The sequence below is a fragment of the Anopheles funestus genome, chromosome 3RL, assembly GCF_943734845.2.
Source record: "Anopheles funestus chromosome 3RL, idAnoFuneDA-416_04, whole genome shotgun sequence".
Lineage (NCBI taxonomy): Eukaryota > Metazoa > Arthropoda > Insecta > Diptera > Culicidae > Anopheles > Anopheles funestus.
This window is the reverse complement of record NC_064599.1, coordinates 15,537,881-15,563,382: the sequence shown is the minus strand read 5'-3', so window position 1 is coordinate 15,563,382 and position 25,502 is coordinate 15,537,881. Positions and strand designations below refer to the sequence as shown.

The 25,502-nt window shown below is 43.1% G+C and overlaps 1 protein-coding gene across 1 annotated transcript in view; it reads left to right on the top strand.

Moving 5' to 3' along the window:
- The window catches only part of LOC125769260 (fibrillin-2-like), a 79,764-nt gene that overhangs the window by 41,100 nt on the left and 13,162 nt on the right, over nt 1-25,502 (top strand). The window contains exons 5-10 of the mRNA XM_049437886.1: nt 2,016-2,657; nt 5,719-5,844; nt 15,835-16,617; nt 19,124-22,105; nt 22,180-22,683; nt 22,765-23,219. Of these exons, the coding sequence (XP_049293843.1) occupies nt 2,016-2,657; nt 5,719-5,844; nt 15,835-16,617; nt 19,124-22,105; nt 22,180-22,683; nt 22,765-23,219 (5,492 nt within the window). The remainder of the gene's footprint in view (nt 1-2,015; nt 2,658-5,718; nt 5,845-15,834; nt 16,618-19,123; nt 22,106-22,179; nt 22,684-22,764; nt 23,220-25,502) is intronic.

The following is a 25,502-nucleotide window of genomic DNA, read 5'->3' as shown; positions in this document are numbered from 1 at the left end:
CCAAGAAAGACGATGAAAGAGCGGAACGCTAATCATGAAAATCTTTGCCGATGGCCACCAACTATCTTCAGTCGTATCGCACCTAAACGATGGTCACGACTTTCATTGAAAGCTTCTAGCTTGATGGTGCGAGCACCTGATTTTCTCAGCTCGCATTGTTGGCTGTTCTGTGTACATTTTTTCTCTTTTTCTTTTATTTGTTAGCAAACGCAAACGAATCGATTACTCCGTCGATTTCACACCGAGATCAATATTATCTCTTAAGTACTCTATTTGTGAAACCGAAAAGGTTTTCGTTTGGTGCCGATCACTATCACGGTGCTTGGAGCATGAAATAGAGCTGGCGGTAAAATGTGGTTTGAATGTTTGAAGATTAATTTCAATAGCTGCGCTGCCAAGTGAAAGTTTGTGTCATGGTAAAGGTAGTTAGAAAGAAGCTTTAAAAATATAGAAGTGAGCTGAGGTGATTCAAGTATTGTGAGCTTAAGATGAATGTAGTAAAAACTAACACAAAAGAATGACTATACATTTTAATACATAAATGCAAAAGTTTTACAGAATACGAAGCAATTTGTACATATCTTACAAAACTCATATCGTCCTTTGCAATATGAAGGTTTAGAGTAAAGATTTAATTTTTAATGAAAAAGGAAGAAAGGTACCTCCAGAACGTACTTAAACAAATGAACTATTCGCATTATATCATAGCTTTTCGACGAGCTGTATGTGGTTTGTAGCAATCATTAAATCATGCACAGCCAAGACGGACATCTTAGTTGGTTGGTATTTGTGTCTGTTTATTTTATTTCGTTGACTTTTCTTCAGGACAACCTCGTCGCGCAAACCGTTCGTACGCCATTCCATTTCACTGTGTGTTATGTGGCGAATGTGACAGGTAAAACGTGTAATTTATGTCTCGCGGTGATGCTACCAAGATATTAGTAGCATAAATTCGACCTTATCCAAACTCCACCCACCCACACACACCGAAAGCGTGCCTGTATTATGCACGTGTGCGGAACGTGGGGCAACCATCGTATGCTGTGCCAATACCATACCACAGCACGTTCCAAACGTTGACTATGGCCACGGTAGAAAAAGGAAACGAACGAATAGAGCGTGAATGAATCCATCGCACCCCCCGGATGGGTTTGTTGCCAAGCGATGATCTGTTATTCCAGTTGGTTTGGAATTTTCGTTTTCACCTTTTTTTCTCCTTCAACCCATCCGTCTTCCGTCCTGTGATGGTGATTTTGTGTTGGTCGGGTTTTAACCGAAAAAAGCACCTAAACCCAGGCACACCGAACACATCGGTTTTTGGGCAAGAAGATAGGGCAAATCTTGCTCAACATCCTTTTGGAACCGTTTCAACAACTACAAGCATGTTCGTTTTGTTGGATGCATTGTCTAGGAGGAATGTTATGTTAGAACGTTACGTTGGTATTTCGTTGAAACAGCTGTTTTTTCCGTTGTTTATTGGATGCTAACTCACGCTGACTGCATATTACAAGCGCAGGAATGTAATGCGTTGAATGTTTTTCATCAATAACAGATAGAGCTCGTCCTTTATTTACGTTAGTTTAGCAACAGCAAAGAAGAAAATAAGAAAAAAAAGGATGTTTGCAAAATGAAAAATGTTGAGCACATTTGGTACACTAGCAAAATTGCTATACATGATGAATATAGTGTCAGTAATATGAAACGATTTGCTACTGCATTGCTGTAGAATGAATGTATCCTTTTTGTTTCATTCCGATTTTGTCGCTTTAGTAACACAACTCTGCGAGAATTTTTAGAAGTAATAAAAAAGATGAGGAAAGACAAAAATGTTTTAGAGAAATATGCAGAATGAAAAATAGCTTATAAATATTCATTTCCTCTTTTCGTGCTCCTGAATGTATGCAATTTACTAGACATAATCACTTATCGATTTTCTCGATAGTATTTCTATGGCATGTTTTGTTTACCAACCTGTTAATTGCTATTTTACATTTGTTCTACTTATTTATTCACAGATTACGAAGAAGAAGGAGAAGAAGGCTCTGAACAACCATCCGAACGTGATGAAAAAGTTCACGACCGAACAACAACTACGACGACAACCATGCCAACAACTACAACAACTACTTCTACTACAGAAGCATCAACAACAACCGAATCATCTACGACATCGACAACAACTACGACACAACAGCCATTGCAAACAACGACTTTAACACCCGTGCACCCACGATCGACGACAACGGAAGCGAACATACCAGACAATCTGTCCGTCCCCGAGGCAGAACATGAAACTCATCAACATCGATCGACACCAGACAAGGGCGAAGATGACACAGAAGACGAAGACGAAGAAGAAGAAGGCGATGGTGATGATGATGAAGACAATGGGCACGATCATCATGCGTCTCACAGAGAAGACGATCACAACGAACCGGCCGAAGTGCTACGGAGCGACTCAGAACATTCACCTTCATCAACCGAATCCATTGCTTCGACATCCCCACAGACGGTTGTGACCGCTTGTGGTCCAGATCGTGGTGGTTGCGATCACGAATGTCGAATGATTTATCACGGCAACGAGGTGGAACCGGTGGTTGAGTGTAGCTGCTACCGGGGATTTCTGCTGGATGTGCGTGATGGAAGAACCTGTCACGGTGAGTAATTTGTTTGCCGAACAGATGTGTATCGATATCGCCGTTTTTTTTGCGTCTCTTCTTTGAATTCTTGCTGATGAAGTGCGATGTGGATCGAAGAAATGCAACGCTGCAGCTCAATTGGCTAAATTTAGATAGAAATTCGTTTGCCCTCTTCTTGCGCACTCCCACACGGTAGGAAAGGAAAACGGAAAGATGATATGAAGTGTAAAAAAATAAATATCAACCAAAGTCAAGAAAGCAGAGTTGCATGAAACGATGCAGAGGATGCAATATTAAGAAAGCAGCTTGACACGACGTGGAAAGTGTTTGTTGTCAGCAGGCTTAAGGATGCTCTACTGGTCCGCCCCTGTCGGAGCGATGTGCCCGGCTCACGATACCCAACCGGGTCCAATCATGGGGAAGTTAATTCCCGGTGACAAATTACGGTGCTGGTTTTTGGGATGTTAATAGCGCACGGTTGCGGGTGCGTTCGAGTTCTGCTGCTCGTCTGAAAAGGGTGATGGAAATGGACGATGAAATGAGTTTCGATCGGGGCGAGTGAATGGATGGGTGAGATTTTGTGCTTGTTTGCTTTTTTCACCGCTCGCTTGGGAAGACACACATTTACCAGTTCTCGGATGTCCGATCTCCGTGATGCTGACAGGTCTGCCGGCTGCTTATGGTCACCGTAACACATCACGTGTGGGAAGTAGTGGAAGGGTGTGAGTGGAAATAAAATATGTTGGGAAACATTAGCATGATGGCCAGACCCTAATTTAACCGTTGTACATTCGTGTCCGTTGTCAGATGATTGACTTTTTCGTAATTGCTCCCAGATTGAGGCTTGATGAGTGGGATAATTTAATTAAGAGCAAGATTTTTTTTTGTTAAAATACATATGTCAAAAGCGAAAAAGTACATCATCATTTCTAGAAAAGAATTGATAAAATTCTGAAAAAATATGATGTTTCTGGAAAATAATTGGTTTATTAAATTGTTAGTAATCTATTTCTTGTCGTGTTGAAGTTCAAGTAACGTATTGACAAACCAACCTATTTACCAATATTCTTCTCTAACGATAAAAAACACTAATACTACATTCAACTACAGAACAAATAAGGCTAAAGTACATCCATCTCCATCGCAACGAATCAAGTTAAACAGTGCAGAGAAGAGCTCATCATTTCTAGGAGAAACATGTATGAGCTCGAAGAATGTATGTTATATCGAGCATATAACTATCGTCCTTACCATTTTCGTTTATCATGCCTCATTACTTTTCAAACTAACGTGTCTCGATTGGAGCGTGTCGCATGGAGGAAGAAAATAATGTTGACAATATAATACGTTCGCGGTAGAATCACAACAATTTTCTACGAAAAACCAGGTTTTTTTAATGATGCACAGAAACAATTTCACGAAACATCTCTACCAATTGAGATGCCGTAAAATTGAACTAGAAATGGAAGATACTATTAGCGTAAAATTGAACTAAAAATTTGTCTATTTGTTATTTGTCAAAACTGACCCATGCGGAAACCTAAGCTGAATTACATAAATGGTTGTTGAGCGTTTTGAGTATTTATCTTGATGAATAAATTTAATCCATCCTTTTCAAAACAAAACAAGCACCCTTCTTATGTTTCCACTTTAGACTCACTTGAGTAGGTCTAGCCACCTTGCTGCACCGGTTCCTGAAAGATCTGCGCCCACCTCCACACGGTCAGCAGCTCTAATTGCAGGATTAAGACGCCGACGCGCTCATATTTGTGAGCCAGAAACACGTCAACCCGAGCTAGTTAGTCGTTTGTTTAGATGACAGCCACCCAGTACAAGAGTCGGGTGGCGCAAGCAAAGAACACCCAAAACAACACGCAGCTGATTAATTGTCAGCACGCGCGCTCGCGCACGCTCACACGCACGTACAAAAAGTTCCCTTTGGACAGTTGCGTTAAACATGGCGTCACACCTGTCACGTGTTTAGTAAGCTCAACTCAACAGTACCGACATTTAACCATCGACACAAATGCACACAGCTCGTTCAATCAGCGCCTAATTTACCACCGCTGAAACATGTTATGATTTAATCCTCGTTTGTTTTGGATGTTACCACCGTTGTCCATCCGCCCGGTACGTCCCCCCAAAAATGTCACCATTTTCAACACTTAATTTTCGATCATTTTCAATAAACGCACCACGGTTGAACCACGAGCGGAACGAATTAACAAAATGTTTAATGACAGATAATAACGGTCGGATTTGCATAAACGATGTGTCATCAATTAGTTACCACCTACGTGGTTGCCCACCAACAGCCGCAACGGCAGCCAACTTTCAAACTGATCGGTGAACATTACACAAATGTCCCAGACTTCCGATCGATCGAGACTACCGTCGGACAGCAGTAGCTTACTTAGCCCGGTACCAAACGGGCTGACCAATTTGGTTCTTCCCCCAGTCGTTTTTTTGTTGCTGCTTGTTGGCCGAAGAATTAATCTTCTGGAAGGTGGGTCATTAAATACGGTTTCCCAGACTACCGAAAAAAAAAACATAAGCGGACCGAGAATCGCAACGACCGTAGAACCAACAATTCTGCTCGCTACGGATGGTGTGTCGCTACGCTTTTCGGTGATGTCGGTGAAGTATTATGGGTTTTTGTTTGTATAGGAAAAGGGATAGCAAATTGAGCATATTTATTGATTCAATTTCAGCACCCGATCCCCATTTACCGGACGTCGATAACGTTGACGATTTGAAAGTTCCGGTTGGCGGGATTTTTTTTTTGGGGGCCCGGACTTTTAACGAACGGTTGACTTCTTGAATTGCATTTTGAAGTTTTGACACAAATTTTGGGTCGGAATTTCTGTGAATTATTTTTTCTGACGACAAACGCTAGTAGGTATAATTAATTTTTTAGCTACTTTTTCGTATCAATGTATGTGAACGCTTTGGTGAATATTTATTTCAAATTTAAAATTAAAGCTTTTTAAATTATTTATTTTTAAGTTTTTAATTTTACGTAGAATTGAGCAACAAATTGAACATACATTAAATTCACCTGCACCATTACCTTTTTCAGATATTGATGAATGTGCGGAAAATAATGGCGGCTGTGAGCAGACATGCATCAATAAGCCCGGTTCGTACGAATGTAATTGTGAGCCAGGACTGCAAATCGACACACTGAACGGTCACACGTGCATCGGTAAGTCCGCTTTGATGTTCATTTTTCTTTCGCTTTTTTGCATGGCAAGCACAATTCCACTTCCCCTGTTTACATTCCATTGCATTAGAACTGGTTTGAAGCGATCACAAAGCGTTGTTCACTATTACAGGTTAATTTTCTTTAAATTGTAGTAATATTTTACAGTTTACATTAAACATTATTTTATGTTTGAATATTTATTCTGTGCTTACAATAGTTAGATGGTTTACTTTAATTTTTATTTCTCTTTAATAATATTTTTTGTCTAACACGAAACAATGTTCAATGATTGCTCATTAATACAAATTTCGGGACACCGTAGTAAAATTGCATACTTTGGGGCGTTATCTTCAAATTGAACCTTTTAGTATAACAAAACGTCTGAATGCATGTAACTCTTACGACGTTTTTAGCTTATCACCGTGAAAGAAAGTCATCATGGAGACATTACCTCAAAATCCAACAATCAAAAACCACTGAATTATTTTAAAGTTTATGCTAGCATATGCTACCAACCCGGGACAGAAAACTCATTAACAGTGTGCCACCACTTTCCGGCCAAACACAAGCAATGTTAACACGCTTAACTTTATGCCCGTCAAACTCTACACTCCTTGAACATGTCAGCTGAAACCATGCCTCACAGTAGATTAATATAATTTAAATTATTTCCTGCCCCTGCTTTTCCATCATCTACCCCAACCCCCTTTCCTGTCTTATGGTAACTATCAGGAGTTTAACTTTAATAGCAACTGACGTCTTGACTATTAGATATCGCCTTTTAAGTTCACCACCGTGCACCTTGAATCACTTTCCTACCTTTCGGGACGAGGAATAAACCTTCTGTATGGCATAGGATTAAACTGACAAGATTTGCGGAAGCGTTTAAAGCTTGTCGAGAAGTTTATCCATGTGAGAGGAAGAATTATTAGCCGCACGGTTTATTATGGCACCTTTTACTTTAAATTTGATTTTTTTATTCTCAATTGCATGAGTAAATTTTTAAATTTCATACAAACATGGGTAAAGTATAAGCAGGAAAACATTAGTTAAAAAATTCGTTCACCCATAGACGAACATTTCCATTAGCAACTCAAGCTTGCCCCAGAAGTGAACAAACGACCAACTTTCGAGTGTCATGATCCAGTCTAGTGTAAATAAACAAGTGACTTCCATTAAACACTTTCGCAAAGGAAACAAACAGTGCGTTGGGAAGTGAAAAAAGAGAGAAAGAGAGAGAGAGAGAGAGAGAGTGAAAAGTGTTGGAAAAAGTCAATCCTTTGCATTTCCCCGTCTGCAACATTCTTTATCTACACTAACCGCCCCAGAATCCGGAGCTAAATGAAACGTAATTGTAGATAATCCAGCGATGAAAAGTATCTGCCACTTCCTGGCAGCCCACGGATTCGACACACTCGAGCAACCTTCAACCGGTGACCATTAGGCGCTACCGAGAGCTTTGGCTCAAATGATCAGCAAGTACGGATGAACTTAGTCGCAAAAAGGGGGTTTGTGAATGGAAGCCGCACACAGCATACACCGTCCACCGATGGTACGGATGGGGCTCGTTCGCCTGAAGTACGTTGGTGACCTGTACCGAGAGAGATCTCACCTTAAGGAAGATGAGCTTTTCTTAGTAACTTTCGTTTCCCATTACCCGAAGCGGCCAGGTCAGTTCAACCAAGCACCCGGTAGCATTAAGTTACGATGAATGCCTTTATGCTGCAAACCATCGTTTCGTTTCGTTGGTAGGGTTTGGGTTGGTGCACTGGTTGAATCTTGTGCAGTATCTTGTATCAGCTTTACAGGTCAGTACGATGTCACAACGGTGGTGGCTTTAATGGAGATAAGAAGAAGTAGCTCTTGCAAAATTGCATCCTGTCAAGAACTTGTGGCTGTGTTACCAGATAAAAATAGTTGTTAAAATCTTCTTCTAGAGGTGGAATACATTTCATAATGCATAGAACAACCGCAGGGACCGGTATCGAGTTCGAAAGTCAAATAAATAATAGCTTATAAGATAAAACATTGGTTTACACCGTTAATGGCATTGATTTTCTGAATAGCAACACCTCTCAAACAGTTACCGGGCAAGCGATTTAATTAAGAGATACTTTAATCGAATGACCACGATATGGCACGAACGGCTTCATTCTATGCGAAAACTTGTACCTTTTTCCATGGTACATACCTTCCCAAGTTTGCCATATTACCTATGCTAAATGAGGGTTTTACCGTTGTCCGCTATTTTGCATGTGTGTATGGATATGCAAAACTACCGCGAACCGTTCAATAAAATATTCACCGGTTTCTAGAAACGTACTTTTATCGCCGTTGGCACCACTTAGCTTCATGCGGTGTGAGGATGGTTGAGGATGGTCCATTGATATCCCTTTCGCTAGGGTATGAAAACAGTGGCAATAAACGAACCTTGTCGGGTTATTTCATGTATGAAAAGCAATTTACAACCATATCTTTCCCGGTGCGAATGGTGTAAGAACCGAGATTAACTCTGTTTCCCTTCATCCATCGGTTTTGCAGGTTTCCCCATTCCCTTAGTGCTTGCTAGTAGCGCAAAATGAAAGTGTGAAAATTCTGCACATTTTTGTACGCGTTACAGTGAATGGAAGTGTGCTAGGAAGTATCTTAGGTAACAACGATTTTAGCATACCGGCCCGTGGCAAACCGAAACAGTAGATGAATCTTCACTACTTGCCAGGAAAATGGCGAAAAGGGGGAAAAACCCATTTCCGTGACAACCAAAAAATCCCCCGTTCCGTTGCGCCTGAATGCAGGCTAAACGGGACGGGGGTTTGAACAGTTTCTTGGAAGGGATTCCATTGCTTTCTTTCAGGAAAAAAAATATATGGGAAAAAGACACGTTCGCTTCTTAATGAAAAGAAAAGGTGAAGTGAAAGATACCGAAAAAAATCTTTCACCAAAAATCATGAGGGTTTGAAGGTACAGATGCAAAGAAAAAAAATCTAGGAGAAAAGAAACGTATAAAAGCTTTTGTAACCGTATTGCAATGTTTGATGATATCAACCCTATTCAACTGGCGCGCTTCATTATACGAGGCAAGAAAGTAAGACCGGGGAGGGGTGAAACCCTTTACCGAGGGCTTTTGAAGAACGCCAAAGGCAACCTGGTACCGGTTAGCGCGAGGATGCTTTGAACCTCGTACATTTCAGGTAAGAATGCAGGCCGTAGGGAATTTCATTCATTTTCGTAATTAAGCGTATTTGCTCTCATTAGCAGCACACAATACGCCGTAGTGGTTAGGGAGGTTAGGGGTTTTTTCTTCTTCTCTTCGTCATTCTTCTGACACGAAGATTCCTACCATCACCGGGATGGCTTTGCGTACGTATTATTATCACCCTGCTCGGCTGAACAGCAGGATGATAGAAAGACAAGCTATACGGCAAGCGCTTGCAGGGTATTTTGAGCAAAGCTTTGCGCAAAGTTTTACCCTGCGTTGAAGGAATCCTTTCCGTGGCTTATCGTAGATTGAGTGCGGAAACGTTTCGAAAGCAACGCACTGTATGTCTTATCACACCCGGCTAGTTGTTTGGATGCGTGTTGTGGGGATATTGCTCAAATTGCTAACGATGCGTATCGGAAGTTAATAAGGGTGAAGTTTGAAGCAAGTTCAATTTCACAGAGGATATTCATATTCAGTTCCATGATGAATTAACCCTTTTGCGCTGGGCAGGTTCATAGCATAAAACAATTAATAACGGAATAGTTCGTATAATGATGAAAAAAATGTTTAAATAACTTTTTTTCACGCTTCATGTATTGTGTCATTTTCACGCCATTACTGATGAATGTATCGAAAAAGATTATTTATAATTATGCTACACATATGTTCAACATCGCAATTTCCCAAGAAGCGCTCTAAAAAACCATTACTCAAGGTATCTACTCAATTACTGCATCGAAATGTGATACATCCCCGACTTATTACTCTTCTACATTCGAGGTTTTCTTTACAATCCAGTGAAAGAGATGCTTGAAATAAAAGAAAATGTAAAACAAAACAATAAACACCGCAAGCTTTCGCTGAAAGCCTATCCTTTTTGCATATGCAACTTTCCATTCTAGGTAATACCCTCTTTCCCCCGGGGGGGAAAACCTTTTGGGGGTGGCTTTAGCAAGAAATCCTCATTTAGAAAAGTTTCAACAGCACTTGTTGCGCACAGTTGGCGATGGTTGTTAAGTAATTGCTCCAGATTATCCTTGAGCAGTGAGCAGAGAATCGTGGAATCCTTAATCATATGGTGGTAGCTGGTGGCGAGTTTACTGTTTGTTTTGCTTGTACTAAGCATACTTGCTGACTTTATTTAGCCGCAGAATTGAATGCCTTTAGAATTGGTGGTGTTGATGAAAACAACAACAAAAAACTTTCTTTCCTCTTCGTCCTATTGGAAAAATGAGACTTTACATTTTAGAAGAAAAAAAGGTTTAATTATGCGTTCTGTGTAGGAAGGGAAGGTTTCTTAGAAATATAAAGTAATGAAGAGAAATAGCATTTTTTTTGCCTCTTAAGAACGGTCTATTTTTTTTAAGAGGACTTATTTTTACCCCGTAGCCGGATAGTTATTCCTTGCTACGCAGGGGTCTGGATGGGATTTGATGGCCGGGGTTGTCGTGTGGAACTTTCAACGTAAAAAAAAATGCCAACCGAAAACTATATGAAGCAACAACGGAAATAAATTTTCCCGCAAGCTTATGTTGCAACTTTGTAAGCCCAAAAGCTTATATTTTGTAAATTAAGAACATACTGCTCATTAGTGGTTGTTATGAACTGAACGGTAATACATTTCGGGTCAGTTCCCCCAGAGGTAGAAGGGGATTAATGTAACGAAATGGAGAAAAATAAATCTACATCTGAACGAACCTCGCAACAGCCAAGCGTAGCATGATGGATTAAACATGCATGCCCCGGTTACAGTTTCATACGTTCGCGAAACGTCAAGTGTCGTCTTCTGGAAAGGTATATGATTCCGGTTGGAATCAACATCAAGGATGAGCTTGAATTATCACTGAACTGTGTATGCATCCATTGCACGAGTATCGTGGAAGGTTGTTTTTTTCAAATTCTTATGCTTTGTGTGAAGCTTGAATGAAGCTTAATTACACGTACAAGTTGATGTAAAGGTAGAAATTGCAAACGAAAATACTTAATTTATGTAAGGAAAATTAGAGTTAAAAATAACAAATTAATAGAAGTGATTTATTTTTCTAGTACAATATAATTGATCTTTTAGAAACTTTTTTTTCGTAATCATACATTCTATTGTAAACTGTTTATTTTTTCTGGTTACTGTAAATCTTCCTGTTAAACAAATCGATAATAATTGTTTTTTAAACATAATTTTATGTAGATTAATTTGCAGTAACAAATGTAATCACTTGTAGCATTTATTTTTAGACACAAATATAAAAGAATGTAGCTAAGCATTCAACCACAAAAATAAAGCGCCTAAAAGAATGCTATACGCATAACAAACGATGCGTGTTTGACGCATTGACGTGTTAATAATGCGTTCGTAAATATTGTGATATCTGACGATTTCCTCACTATTTTTGGAAAATGTAGCTCAGCTTTATACATATTTCTATAATCAGTAGCCTTACAATATAAATACACTTTAGACACTCAAACAATGTAGCAGAATGTTTTATGCAACTCTCACACATAAGCCTGCTGGGAATCTCTGGGAACAGTTCTCGTGCGTTCCATCACAACCCCATCCGGCATGAGTACGACAAGAGCATTTGTGATCATTTCTAACGACTCGACTTGTCATTCTCTTTTTACTCTTTCTTTTCCATACTGCTACCAAAACTCAAAACGTCATCACATCCATTCAATGCACCACCAATGCACATCGCACCAATCACGCACACACGCTTTTTTCTCGAATTCCTTCTCTGCTGGAATGGAAATGTCTGGGAAAAAAATTATACCAACCCTACCACCTCCCATTACTCCTTTACCCCACACCCCTTTCCCGCACATGAACCTTTGGGAGATAAGACATCAACGAGTGCCTGTTGCGAAATGGTCACGGTCCGTGCCAGGATACGTGCGAGAATCGTTGGGGCAGCTACAGTTGCGGCTGCGAAGGTTTGCCGGGTACACGGCTGGCAGCGGATGGGCACAGCTGCGAGGACGATGGTGAATGTGCGAAGGCGAACGGTGGTTGCTCCCATCGGTGCCTCTCAACGCTTGGGCGCGTCTTCTGCCTCTGTCCGGATGGGTTGCGCCTTGGAGCGGACTGGAAAACATGCGAAGGTAGGCATCCGGTTAAACCTTACTTTTTTGGCTACGATCCTTGCGATCCGTTTATAGCGGTTCCCTTGAGCACCATCAGATGGATGCGAGAAAAGGAGAGCAAGAGAAAAAAAAGTATTTCTCATCTCGTACTTTGAGACGCATTGAGACATTGGTTCTATAACCCCCCGCAAGTACTATGCTGTACATGAACGTGTTTGATGTCATCCCATCGTTCTCGAGTGAACCTGAAGATAGACTTCAGGTCGTTGGTTTGGTTTGCTCATCCGTTTAAATTTGCATTTGAAAGTTATAAATTACCCAACCGTCCAGCTCGTACTATCGATCTTTCAATACAACCAATGGGTATTGCTCAGGTGCAGAAATAGGGTCTTGGATGGCAAACTTTACCAACGTACCCATCGATGGGTATTGCAATGAGACATCCGGAGGTGGGAGCTTCCTGTCGTTCGCTTCAATGAGTGGACTTTGAGGAAAAACTTTTCATCAAATCATCACCCTCCGAACAGGGTGGGATGGATAAGCTTACCTAGCCATGCTCCGGCTGATGTCGAGCTTTTATTGAATGGAAACTATTAAAGTATTTAAAATTCAATCTATTTAAGGTACTGCTATTTTCATTAGCGTAGGTCTGACGAAGCGATATCATTGACGTAAAGTCTTCCTATTTCCGAGAGGTTCTGAGAAAAGGGGGCCACTCTTGTGTCGTTCTATATTACTCCGGGCTTATTACCTTTAAAGCTTTCCTTTGTGAAAAAAGTTCAGCTTTGTTTATACGTTGACAAAAAGGAGAAATTAATGTTGATTTTTTGTTTAAAAATTTGAATTTTATTCTAAAAATTATTTTCTTGAAGGATTATACAAATTGAGAATGCCTTTAAAACAATTTTTCCTTCTCAAGTCTCTTCCCATGGTACTATTGATATTGTAATAAAGCAAACAGTTTCTTAAACAATTGATCTAAAGATTAAAATGTAAAATTCTCAACAAATATATTATTTAAAACATATAAAAACAGACACAAGAAACGTCTTGAAGATGACAAAATAAACCGCTATAAACAAAACAATTTAAAGAAAGTTAATTTGACCAAAAACGAATTTGGAACCAATTAAGTTGTTTCATATGTTTTGTTTCAAAACAACATTTTTATCAAAGCGGCCACAGTGAATATGTTGTGGAGGGATATTTCCCCCCCATGTATCAAGAGATTGATTTATTGACGTTTCAATTTTTCACCACTTCTAAAGCAACCCCACCGAGTCGGTGGATTTTAGTCCATTGAAACTTTCACTTCTGTAAAAAACCACAACTGGAATGGTTGCGAAGGGGGATGGGGGGAAATACTAATAGCGATTAAGCTGCGAAAGTGATTTTTGGCTCAAAACGATATTTTCAGCACAAAAAAATGGAAGAAAAAAAAACACACACACCATCGAACAACAATTTTGGTGAAGAAAATGAAAAACAAGAATTTCTATTCCAACGTTTTCCGGCACATCAGAGTTTGTGTTTGTGTCTGTGTGTGGTTTAGGAAGGTTTCTTTCGTTGTCGGTCATCGAGCGAGCGTGAAGCGTGCTGTACGGAATGAGTGAATGATCGAGCTGCATCAACATTGTTTCGTTGTTGCTGTTTATGGCCGTGTTTGCGAGATGGCGAGATGGTGGTCCAATTTGGCTGGAACGTCTGCAACCCTCTCCCCTGGAACGGCTTCATCAAACCGTTTGGCGCACTGACGAACGCGTCAGACACTAACGGGAACGAAAAGGGCACCGTAGCACACTTACCAGGCTGCGGCCGTTTTGTGGTTCCGTTCGGCAAAAGGAGGTGGAAAAGTTTCATTCAATTCACCGACCGAAGCTGTACAAGAAGGACGAACCGGTCGTTGGATTATGAAAATATTTTCCCCAAAAAGTCTCGAAACAACCAAACAGCCACCTCAAGGCCGGCTTTAGGTTTTTGGGCAAACGGGAAGTTTTTTTTCCTTTCCTTTTGCTTTTTTGGTTATTCGTTTTCTTCACCCACTGTTGCGGCGGTACTGTATTAAGTTGATGTACCCTTTCGAGACATCATCGCAGTGCGTCCCGGTATCATCCGCATTATCGTCGGAATCTGACATGAGTTTGGTGCTTGGGTTCTTGTGTGTTTTTTTTTACTCTTGTCTTCTGCTACATTTGTTCTTCTTTAGTGTACCATATTTGTGGAGTTTGTGGTGCCTTCTGCTATTTCTGCGCTTTCGTTACCATCGTGAGATGTGATTTCATTCTGCTGAACAAGAAAAACAGAAGAGGCAGCAAAGTTTGCTGACGCACTGTAGTGGAACGGCGAACGCTGACGGGCCAACGGGGGAAGAAAAATTTTATGAACTTTCCTTCGTTGTGTTGCGTTTTTTTCTTTCTCTCTCTTTCTCTGTGTATAACACAAGAAAAACGTACAGCTCGTTGCGTCGGAAGATGCACTCCGGACGGTCGCACCGATACCGAAAGGCACTCTATTATTATTTATACTTATAATTTTCCGCCTGAAATATTTGGTTGGAAATATAGTTGCCAAATGCTGGGGGAAAGGCACAAGGGAAGCATCTAGAGGGAACATTCCCACATATAGCAACGGTGTGGAGGCGTTTGGAGATAACAAAAAAATCTAGTCAGATGTGCAAAAAGTAGTCGCGCTTGTCGCCAGGGTTGTTGCCGTGCAATCATAAGACTAGTGAAACCTGGTGAGGAAATAAACTCAAACCCTGACACGCTTTGCCAGCAAGAACCGGAAGAAAGGCAGGAATTTCCACAGGCAAAACATGCATTTCCCAGTACACTTGTGCGGTGGTGAGAAAGTCCCGCAGAACACATCTCCGAACGTTCCGGAAGGACGTGAAAGGTTGGTGATCTTTTGTATGCCTTCACAGCCTGATTGATGCACACAATAGGACACTGGAATGGTTGTACGTTGGGGTAGGGTAGTTTAATACATCACTGAAGAAAGTTATCTTGTATCAGGGATGGGTTTTCTTTTCTTCAACTATGAGCGATACTGCTGGTTGATGGTTATTGCCGCTCGGGAAAGCCTTCAATTGGAAAAGGTATGTAACGCATATTTAGAACTAATGATGACGCAAATTGAAAATATTTGTAATATTGGGGATAGGTTTCCTGCATACTTCATGTGTTTTTTGGGTTATTTTTAGTAAAGGTTTTTGGAATAGTATTTTTGCTCTATTTACATACGACGGATATATTTCTAAATATAATTCTATAATACAAAATTATGATTTTATAAGCAACACTTTAAGTGAAAAATGATGTAAACAAGGCAAAGAAAAAGATCTCACAGCTTGTAACATTTGTATAAAAGAAAACATTCAGAATTTTGTTATAAAATAATCCTGGTCACGGCACCATATTGCTTTTCTTGAGAGTAATAACATTCTTGACGCTTCAATGCTTCATTGCTGTATATATAAGAAATAATATTCTTGACAGAAATCAATGCTTATATAACAAACAATCGATCGTTTTAATTAACAAACTCCTTCTCCACAACACAATATGCTTGCAAGCAAATTTTCTATTCGCTTCACTCTGATTGCTTTCATATTCATCAAACGAACATAAAGCCATGTAATTATACCGCAAACTTTTGAACAATTCAAATCAACTTTCCTTCAACCGTGCGCTCGCCTCGGTCGACAGATATCGATGAGTGTCAAAATGCAGACATTGCGGAACGATGTGCCAATGGATGCGAAAATACGTTCGGTTCCTATCGATGCCCGGAGGACGTAAAGCCCACTGCTATTGGTGAACAACCAGCAACGGAAAAGGGCGAGGAAGAAGATGGTGACAGTGACACTGAAGACGATGCCGACGATGAGGAAGAGGAGGAACTGCAAGAGCGAACGGAAGCGCATAATCGATTGAGCGAAAATGAATTGCCTCAAGAATCCCATCAATCAGTGGATAGCGCCGGAAGCGGCTCGACGGTTGATGATGCCAGCGACGAACACGATGATGACGTGGAAAATGAGACCGAAACGATACCGAACGAAACGATTCCGGTTGGTTCTTCGCACGCTCATCGGCATCATCATGGTGAAGATCGTTTTGTACCAGAGTTGGTGAATGGACGCGATGAAACCCGCGATACATTACCAGAACGAGAGGAAGATCACGAAGATGACGCTGAGGAGGATGAGGAGGATGAGGAGGATGAAAGTGAGAACGAAGACACGAGTGTCCCTGAGCGGACTCACGTCGAAAAACCATCCCAACCGGTCGTAACTTCAGGTGACGGCCACGGTGAGATTACCACATCCAAAGTAGAACACGATGGGCCGACGGGACCGGATTATGATGATGATAATGGGCTCGATTCGGAAGAAAGCACCGAACGAACCGATGGCCAACCATCCTTCGGCAGTACCCACGGTTGTGGTGAAGGACTTCGATTGAATCCGTCGACAGGCACTTGTGAAGGTGAGTGAGCTCATCCGATCCGGATTGTGACGCGTGTCACCACCGGAAGTTTTCCGATGAGCTTTAAACAACATTTCCGCACCGATTCCCGCTGGATCGATGCAGGTGGGAGAAAATCACTCAACAGCAACGGGTGGATGGTTTTTTCCCTTAGGGAAAAAAAAACCGCACAAAACCCGAACCCGAAGAATGGCAAATGTTTTTTGGGGGGAGGTAGTTATTTCTTTACACAGGCGTTCAGTGGGCGAACGACAAATTTACGATCAAACTTTATTTGCAGCACACCACATAAAACCTCTTCCACCCAAAATCCCACATCGCATCCTTTCATCCCCCATCGCTGTGCGAAACCAAAATGGAGACGCCCAGTACCTGGTGGTTTTATGCGACAACAATCTTGCGCTTTTGTTCGGCTAAAAGAGTTCATTTTCGGTGTGGTGGCTTCGAAATCGATCGAAGTGAATTTTTGTTTTGGTAAAAAGTTTCATCTTGATGGTTGGCTGGCGTAATTTTGTTGTTGCACACGCTCACCTGATTTCGGTGGATGCTGCTACTGTAGACGAAGGTTGTTAAAATGTTAATGATCCGTACATCGTAAGCCGATTGGAAGTCGACCGGAATGGTCGGTCATAATTTAAATGCAGCCCTGCTGGGTCGTAAAACTTTTCCAGACCATTTTTTAAACCAAGCGAGTGATCCTTTCGAAGATATTTAAATGGTGTTGTGAGCAAGCAACTTAAAAGGCTGTCTTGCTCCGAACCGTATCGAAAGCTGTTTAGGTGTAAAGTTTGCGAAGCGAGAGCTTCGGATTAGATGAAGTAAACCTCGATGCAGTTCGTGGATTTGTTTTATTTTTTTGTTAGCTAATAAATCGTTTGATATATTATTTGTACTACAAGAGGATTAGCAAGCATGCAATGCTTTGAACGATCTCAAAAACTTTTTATGAAGCACCTAAATTTAGAGGATATATTTTTTCAATAAGAAAATATTTTCATCAAGAATTCGCTTTCAGTTTTTCAAGCTTAAAAGTCGTCTTCTCTGCTGCCAACATATGTTAATGAAAAAAAAACTTTCAAACAAACATTAACTATTGTATATTGTGTGCTTCATATACCGAGCTTCATCACAACCGCTTGAAGTTACGCCGACATGTTAGTTAGCGTTTCGATTAGCTCGCTACTGCCAACATGGCTGGCTGGCCGCAGCAACACAGAAAACCCAAATAAAACCACAACTCGCTCTATTTATGCAAATAGTTCCGGGCCGAACCGAGGCCACAGTCACTAGCTCATCATCCGTGTGCAGAAGCTTGCGGTTCCGTGTACCTTCCGTGGGATGAGCTGTGCCCGAACGAATTCTACCATCTGCCAGCCAGCCAGCGCGACTAGTTTTGCATTTTACCGTTGATGAGTGCAAAACGCTTGTCGTTCTTCCTTTTGGGCTTACTTTTGCTGGGTTTGCTCGTTTATGAAAGGCACATGGTATGGTTTCTACCAACTAGCCCGTTAATTGAATATTGCAGAAAGTCGGTTAGTTACGGCATGTTGGCGCTGAAGGGATGGGATGGAGAGCGTGGCACACACACAGCAGCGAACGTTTCCTGTGCCAAACAGGGCGTTTTGTCGGAAAGATGAAACACCCCACAAAAGCGCGTGCCATCATACGGGCGTGCCAAAAAACGGTGCCACCTGGGAGCGGGAATAAAGAAGGGGGCTGGAAAAATATTGTACCACGCGTAAATGAATCTACACCATGTGGCAAACTGTCCGCCACGCTGTTGTACGACACAAGGGGCAGACAACATTTTAGCGACAGTTGTGTACCGGCACAACCATATAAGGGTTATTCCGTGGCAATATTTTCGGCTCCAAGCGTTCATTGTGTCACCGCAAACACACACTCGCTAGGGCAGAGCGGATTTGATCGTTATTACAATGTTTAAGCTGCAGGTTACCCTTCTTTCTCTCTGAGCAAAGTGTACCGGTTGGGGCCCAATACTTGTGCGCGTTTTGTTCGTTGTTAATCATGGCGCGTAATTTGTTCGTTGATTATGCCTTGTACCGGGATGTTGTACCGGTGGTTTTTTCGGGATTGCTTTTTGGGAGGCAACATATGGCGATGGGAAACACGGCAAACAGCGGTATTATGCAGTCCAGATAGCCGTTGTTTGATAACCAGCACCAGACCAGTAGTGGGATGTGTGCTGGATAATCATTTTGCCATTAATGGTAGCGATTGAATAGATGCTTACATTGGATTATTAGAAGTACAGCAAACAGTATGCATGTTTCAATCTACCGAACATGGTTTCATTTTGATGTGTGGAACGACTGTAGATTAGATGAATATTTATTTTGAATGTTACTGTTATTAAACTTCTGTGAAATAGGTTGTGTTTCGAGAGCTAAAGATGAAAAATGACATGCGTTTTGCCTACTTTCAGGCGCGTGGATCCAAGAAAACTTCATTCAGAACATTCATTAATTCCTTTCTCCTTTTACAGATATTAATGAATGTGAGGAACACGATCACGGTTGCGACTACTGTCAAAACGCGCACGGTGGATACCAGTGTACCTGTCCGGACGGATTCGAACTAGCAGACGATGACAAACACTGTGAGGATGTGGACGAATGCACCGTCGGTGAGGAAGACACAGATGAGAGTGGTTCGGTATGTTCGCACGAGTGTCACAACACGATCGGATCGTTCGAATGCCGATGTCCGGAAGCGTTCCATCTAAACAACGATCGACGCACATGTGTGCGAGACTTCTGTCAGGATCTGTACGAGAACCCGAACAAGACGCGCTGTTCGCATGAGTGTATCGACGAGGTGGAAGGTTTCCGATGCCATTGCCCCGAAGGTTATCTACTGGACGAGGTGGATCAGAAGACGTGTCACAGTGCGTACAGCTGTGATGAGAATCAACGGAAGCGTTGTGAACCGGGCCGGTGTCGGAAGGTGGGAAGCGCTAGCGGAGGCTATCGGTGCGAGTGTCCCGATGGGTATGTTCAGAACGATCACAGCTGCCATGATCGGGATGAGTGTCAGCTGGGACGGCATGATTGTAGCCACGAGTGTCACAATACGGCCGGTTCGTACCGGTGTAGTTGTCCGGTAGGTTTAACACTGTCCGCTGATGGGAAGACCTGTGACGATGTGGATGAGTGTCAGCGTGAGACGAACGAGCTGGAAGGTTTGTGCGGTGATCTCGAGTGTCGCAATACGTACGGTAGCTACAAATGTGTCTGTCCGGAGGGTAGGGAGCTGGATGAGTACGGTATCTGCCGGCAGATGGATCTGTGCCGGAAGGATAATGGTGGATGTTCGCACATTTGTACGTTCTACAATCGCGAAACGTACTGTGACTGTCCGGACGATATGGAGCTGGCGGAGGATGGCAAAACGTGTGAAACGACGAACGTTTGTGGGTTGAACAATGGCGGATGTTCGCACACTTGTGATCCAGACAGTGAGACGTTGTGTCTGTGTCCGGCGGGAATGGTTTTGGGTGAAAATGGACGCACGTGTGAGGATGTGAATGAATGTCATGCGAATAATGGAGGATGTGCGCAGAGTTGTCTCAACTTTGAGGGAGGCTATCGGTGCAGTTGCTACGAAGGGTATGAGCTGGAGGCGGACAGACGCACGTGTATCGATCTGGATGAGTGTGCCAATGCACGGGGTGGTGGTTGTGATCATAACTGTCACAACACGGCAGGATCGTACTATTGTACCTGTCATGCCGGTTATAAGCTGGCGGAGAATGCACGCACCTGTATGGATGTGAACGAGTGTGACGATCACAATGGAAACTGTTCGCATGTGTGCATCAACCTGCTCGGCGGACATCAGTGTTCCTGCCCGAAGGGACTGTTTCTGCAGGAGGACGATCGTACCTGTGACTTTGTGGATGAGTGTGAGCTTAACAATGGCGGATGCTCGCATGGATGCCACTACGAGTACGGTGTGGTGAGTTGTTCGTGTCCGAAAGGGTTCCAGCTGGAAGGTGAGCATCACAAAACTTGCGTCGATGTGGATGAATGTTCGAAACGAAATGGTGGCTGTTCGCACGATTGCTTTAACACGCCCGGAGCTTACGAATGTCACTGTCCGGAGCATTACGAACTGCGTCACGATCGTCACACGTGTCAGGATGTGGATGAGTGTATAGCGGAGAATGGTAACTGTTCGAACATTTGCATCAATCTACCCGGTGGGTATCGTTGTGCTTGCGAGATCGGGTACGAGTTGGCAGATGATCAACGGACGTGCATCGACGTGAATGAGTGTAATGATGGCAGTCACGATTGTTCGCATCACTGCGTGAATGTACCGGGAGCGTACGAGTGTGAATGTCCCGAGGGTTTCAAGCTGGGACGCAACCGGTTAAGCTGTGAGGATGTGGACGAATGTAGAGTGCTTCCTGATCGGGGTGGATGTGAGCATCATTGCATCAACACGATCGGATCGTATCACTGTGGGTGTGCGGATGGCCATCGGCTAGCGGCGGACAATCGTACCTGTTCCGATGTGGATGAGTGCAGTGATGAGGATAGGAAGTGTTCACACGATTGCACAAATACGAAGGGCGGGTTTGAGTGTTCGTGTCCGTCCGGATTGCGGCTGGACATTGATAAGGTGAGCTGTGTGGACATTGACGAGTGTCGGATTAATAACTTCAATGGCGGTTGTTCGCACATCTGCCACAATACGGAGGGTAGCTTCCAGTGCCGATGTCCGGAAGGGATGTTGCTCGGAGAAGATCAAGCCACGTGTAATGATATCGATGAGTGCACTGTGCTGAATGGAGGATGTAGTCAGCTGTGCATTAATCGGGACGGTGGCTATCGCTGTGGCTGTCATCCGGGGTATAGTCTGATGATGGATGGGAAGGCATGCGAAGTGTCGAATCCGTGCGCATTGCGGAACGGAGGCTGTCAGCATTATTGCAGCTTGAAGGCCGGGTTACCGGTGTGTTCGTGCAGGGAAGGGTTTGTGCTGAACAAGACGAATCAAGCATCCTGTATCGATCATAACGAGTGTTTGCAGACGAAAGATCACAACTGTCAGCAGCGGTGCGTCAACTTGGAAGGTTCCTACAGGTGCGATTGTTACGCTGGATATGAGAAGAATGATCTTGGGCAGTGTATTGATGTGAATGAGTGCTCTGTTAATAATGGTGGCTGTGGATCGAAGGCACAGTGCATCAATACGGCTGGTAGTAGTCGGTGTGCGTGCCCGGTTGGTTTTAAGTTGACGACGGATCGCAAGAATTGTGCCGAGCTGAAGGATAACTGCAAACCGTTCGAAACACCACGAAATGCGGATGTGCGGTGTACACGATCCCGACATAAGACGCAACTGTTCTACCGATCGAAGTGCATCCTCACGTGTAAGAAGGGTTTTAAACTGCACGGACCTTCGGTGCGACATTGCAATGGTACTGGCGAATGGGACGAGGGAGAATCCATCTGCGTTCGTGAGTATCTTTCTTGAGGGCATATTTTGGTGATCTCGTTTTCTTATCAACTTATTCTACTGTCCATTTTCCAGCTCTTGCTTGTCCAAAATTAGCTCGTCCAGAAAATGGTGTTATCCTACCGGTCGCATGTACGGCAGGGAAGATTTTTGCCAACGAACGCTGTGTTCTTCACTGCAAGCCTGGTTTCAAACCGATGACAAAGCGAACTGCTGTCTGCACTCTGTCACAGACTTGGGTTCCAGGAGATAATCTCCGTTGCGTCCCGCTAGACACACCAACAGTGACAGTAAAACCAGTGACAACGACATCTACCGTGGCGTCGGTCAGCATCAAACCATACATCAAGTGTCCACCGGATATACATGAGGTACTGCCGCTGGGTCAGTACACGATGAAGGTACGGATGGAGCGCCCAACGTCGAATGTCGATTGGCACAAGTACGTTGATTCGCATCCCCCTTGGGGCAAACAGCTGGAAGTGGAGCTGCCAGCGGGTGAAACGATCGTCACGTTCCGTGCCCGAAGTCCAACGAACAATGTGAATGATGTTTGTCGAGTTGTGATAAAAATACGAGGTGAAGTTCAGATGGGGATGGGTGTCCTTGGGGATATTCGTTTGCTAACAATTCTTGTTTCCAATTATTCGTTTACTGTAGAGAGAAAACCTCCAACCGTGGTACACTGTCCCGAATCGTTCGAGGTACAGTTGGAACGCAACGAACCGTCCCGGTCGGTGTTCTGGGCGGAGCCCAAGTTCGAGTCCGAATCGGAGATCAAGCAGCTCTACAAATCGAATACACCCGGTCAACCGTTAGCAGCCGGGTTGCATTACATCAACTACATCGCAACCGATGCCGATGGGTTGAGTGCAAACTGTAACTTCCGTGTGGTGGTTAATGGTAAGGATAAGATGAAGAAACCGTTTCCCTTCGGCAGCGACGTAACCTTGAGTTTGCGTTCAGGTCCTCCGGTAGAGGTGATGGAGCCGCGACGTCCACATCTGGGCAGCGGTGGTTCCAGGCCGGCGGAAATGAACCGCCTCGAGAACCACGAATCATATCTCATCTGTCCCGGTAAACCACCCGTAAGGCTGGACGGCAACAATTATCCCGTAAGTAGTAGACTGCACATTGTTTTACACACGATTTGGCACCGGATCCCGTCCATTGCTTCGGTCGATAAGACGAAACCGTATGCATTTGTCACATCTGCACACACACGATTGCCACCAACATCATCCCATTATTATCGCGAACAAAAGCAACTACAATTGCAACATAAGCCACAGCAGAAACCAACCGGGCTGCCAGTAGGCTCGGATCGGTATCATAATAATCATCGCTATCGCCACGAACATCAGCACCATTACCACAATCGCAACCACAACAGCCAGGGGGCATCCGGGCAAACCGCGCTCATAACGCCACTAATGGGTCAAGGTAATCATTCATCTGCCGTGGGACTAACCGTGACCACCTCCTTCACCACCACCAATCATTCCACCAACCACACGAAACCATCCCATGCCGGGTTGCCTAGGCGGAACGATTATCATTCAACCATTCCGGTAGCTTCGTCGCCGAATCGATTACTCTGGCAACGGCCCGCACCAAACTCTAATACCACGAATGCTGCCGCTACTTACAAGCGCACGAACGCCACCGTTAGTGCCATTGACCAAACGCTTCGCATGGACCATCATCCTAACAAACAGGCCGGCGGGCAACGGCAACACTCCGCACCATCGCACCAAGTACATCGATCGCGCATAATACACATCATCGAACATCGATCATCGTCGTCACCGTGCTGCGAGGAGACGGGCGACTGTGGGGAGGAATCGCCTGCGGACAGTGGTTCGCAGGAGGAACATGCCACGTCTGATGGTTGGAGCGATACCAATGCGGAGAGTGTTGAATATTTTATCGACATCTTCCATTGGGTCAGGGAGCATCAGCAGCACCGGCAGCAGCAGCAGCAGCAGCAGTCACTTAGCTTAGGACGACAACGGATCCTTCGCAGTACTGTGCCGCAGCAACCATATCATCATCGTCGCCGTGCCCGGCGGCAAAGCAATTATTAAATTATTCCATACGGTTACGGTCATTATTGTTTCGGTCGCACTATCTTTGCTTCGTTTGCTCATCCAATATAGAACACCAAATCAAGCAACGCTGGAAGTGGGTCGCGTGAGGATTGTGTTTCCTTTTCCGTGGAGGATGCGAAATGGATGGACAACGGGGCACATTGTACCCGTGATTCCATGAGACTAATAGTGTGGGCAAACATTTGGCTATGACATTATGATTGGTAGCATATTTATAGCAAAGTTATTTTTAGCATGTACTGTAACGGTATTTTATTGGGGCTATGAATGATACAGGTGTATGGAAAAGGTCAAAAAGTTGATTTGCAGGTATCTTGTTTTCTTTTGTTAGTACTAAATCGTCCATTGATCCCATTGATAAGACCTAATAAGATAGTTGTGTTATGCGTATTGCGGGACTTTAGACGTTTCGTTTCAGCGGTTAGCATACTCAAAGGCAGCAATGATTAAGTATGCAATTTACAGGACAAAATAGTTTTGCGATAGTTTTTGTGTCATTTTTATCTACAACAAAAACAAAATGGTTGATAAAGCATACATTTGTTTGTTTGTATTATACAAGGTACAAGCGCTTCGAGCCGGCAAACATGTTACTCATGTTAAAAAAGTAATTAATAATTTTCATTTTCAATTAGTTACATTAGAATTTCAACACCCCTATTGATGGGTGAAATTGTGGAGATAATTAAATTCGTTTAATATTTAATCTGTAAATATAGTTCACGTTTCGCCGAATCACCCGCTGTATTCACTTTGTTAGTGTTAGTGCAGAATTTCCTCCCGTTTTGCTCCATCCCTTCAATCATCATTTTCAAAGCGACGAAATAATTAAAATCAAACAGTTCATATTACAGTTGTTTATGGAAAACTAAGCGATGGTATCGGTATGTCATGTATAGCTAATAGAATGGGAACGTGTTGTGGGAAGACCTTTATAACTGGTCCCGTTAATTTCGGTATGGTTTGCGCCTGCAAACGCAATTGCTAATGAATAGCTCAATATGCAAAGTTCTGTAACTCTCATCAGGGAGAGAATTGATGGACATTTCCATTAAATGCGCGAACCGTTTTCAATGTACCCGTTCGCAGAACACAATAGTGATTGTGTAGGCTTCGGTTGCGCATCAGCGGATCATCATCCTTTTCGCTGAAAATTGATTGCAGTGTGGAAAGCAAGTGAAGTGTTCTGTTGCAAATTTGTGTACATGATCTCTGAGCACACGGAAGCAGCAGTATTTCGAGAGGTTTTTTTTGTGTGTTGTCACTAAACTAAACAACGTTCCCCGA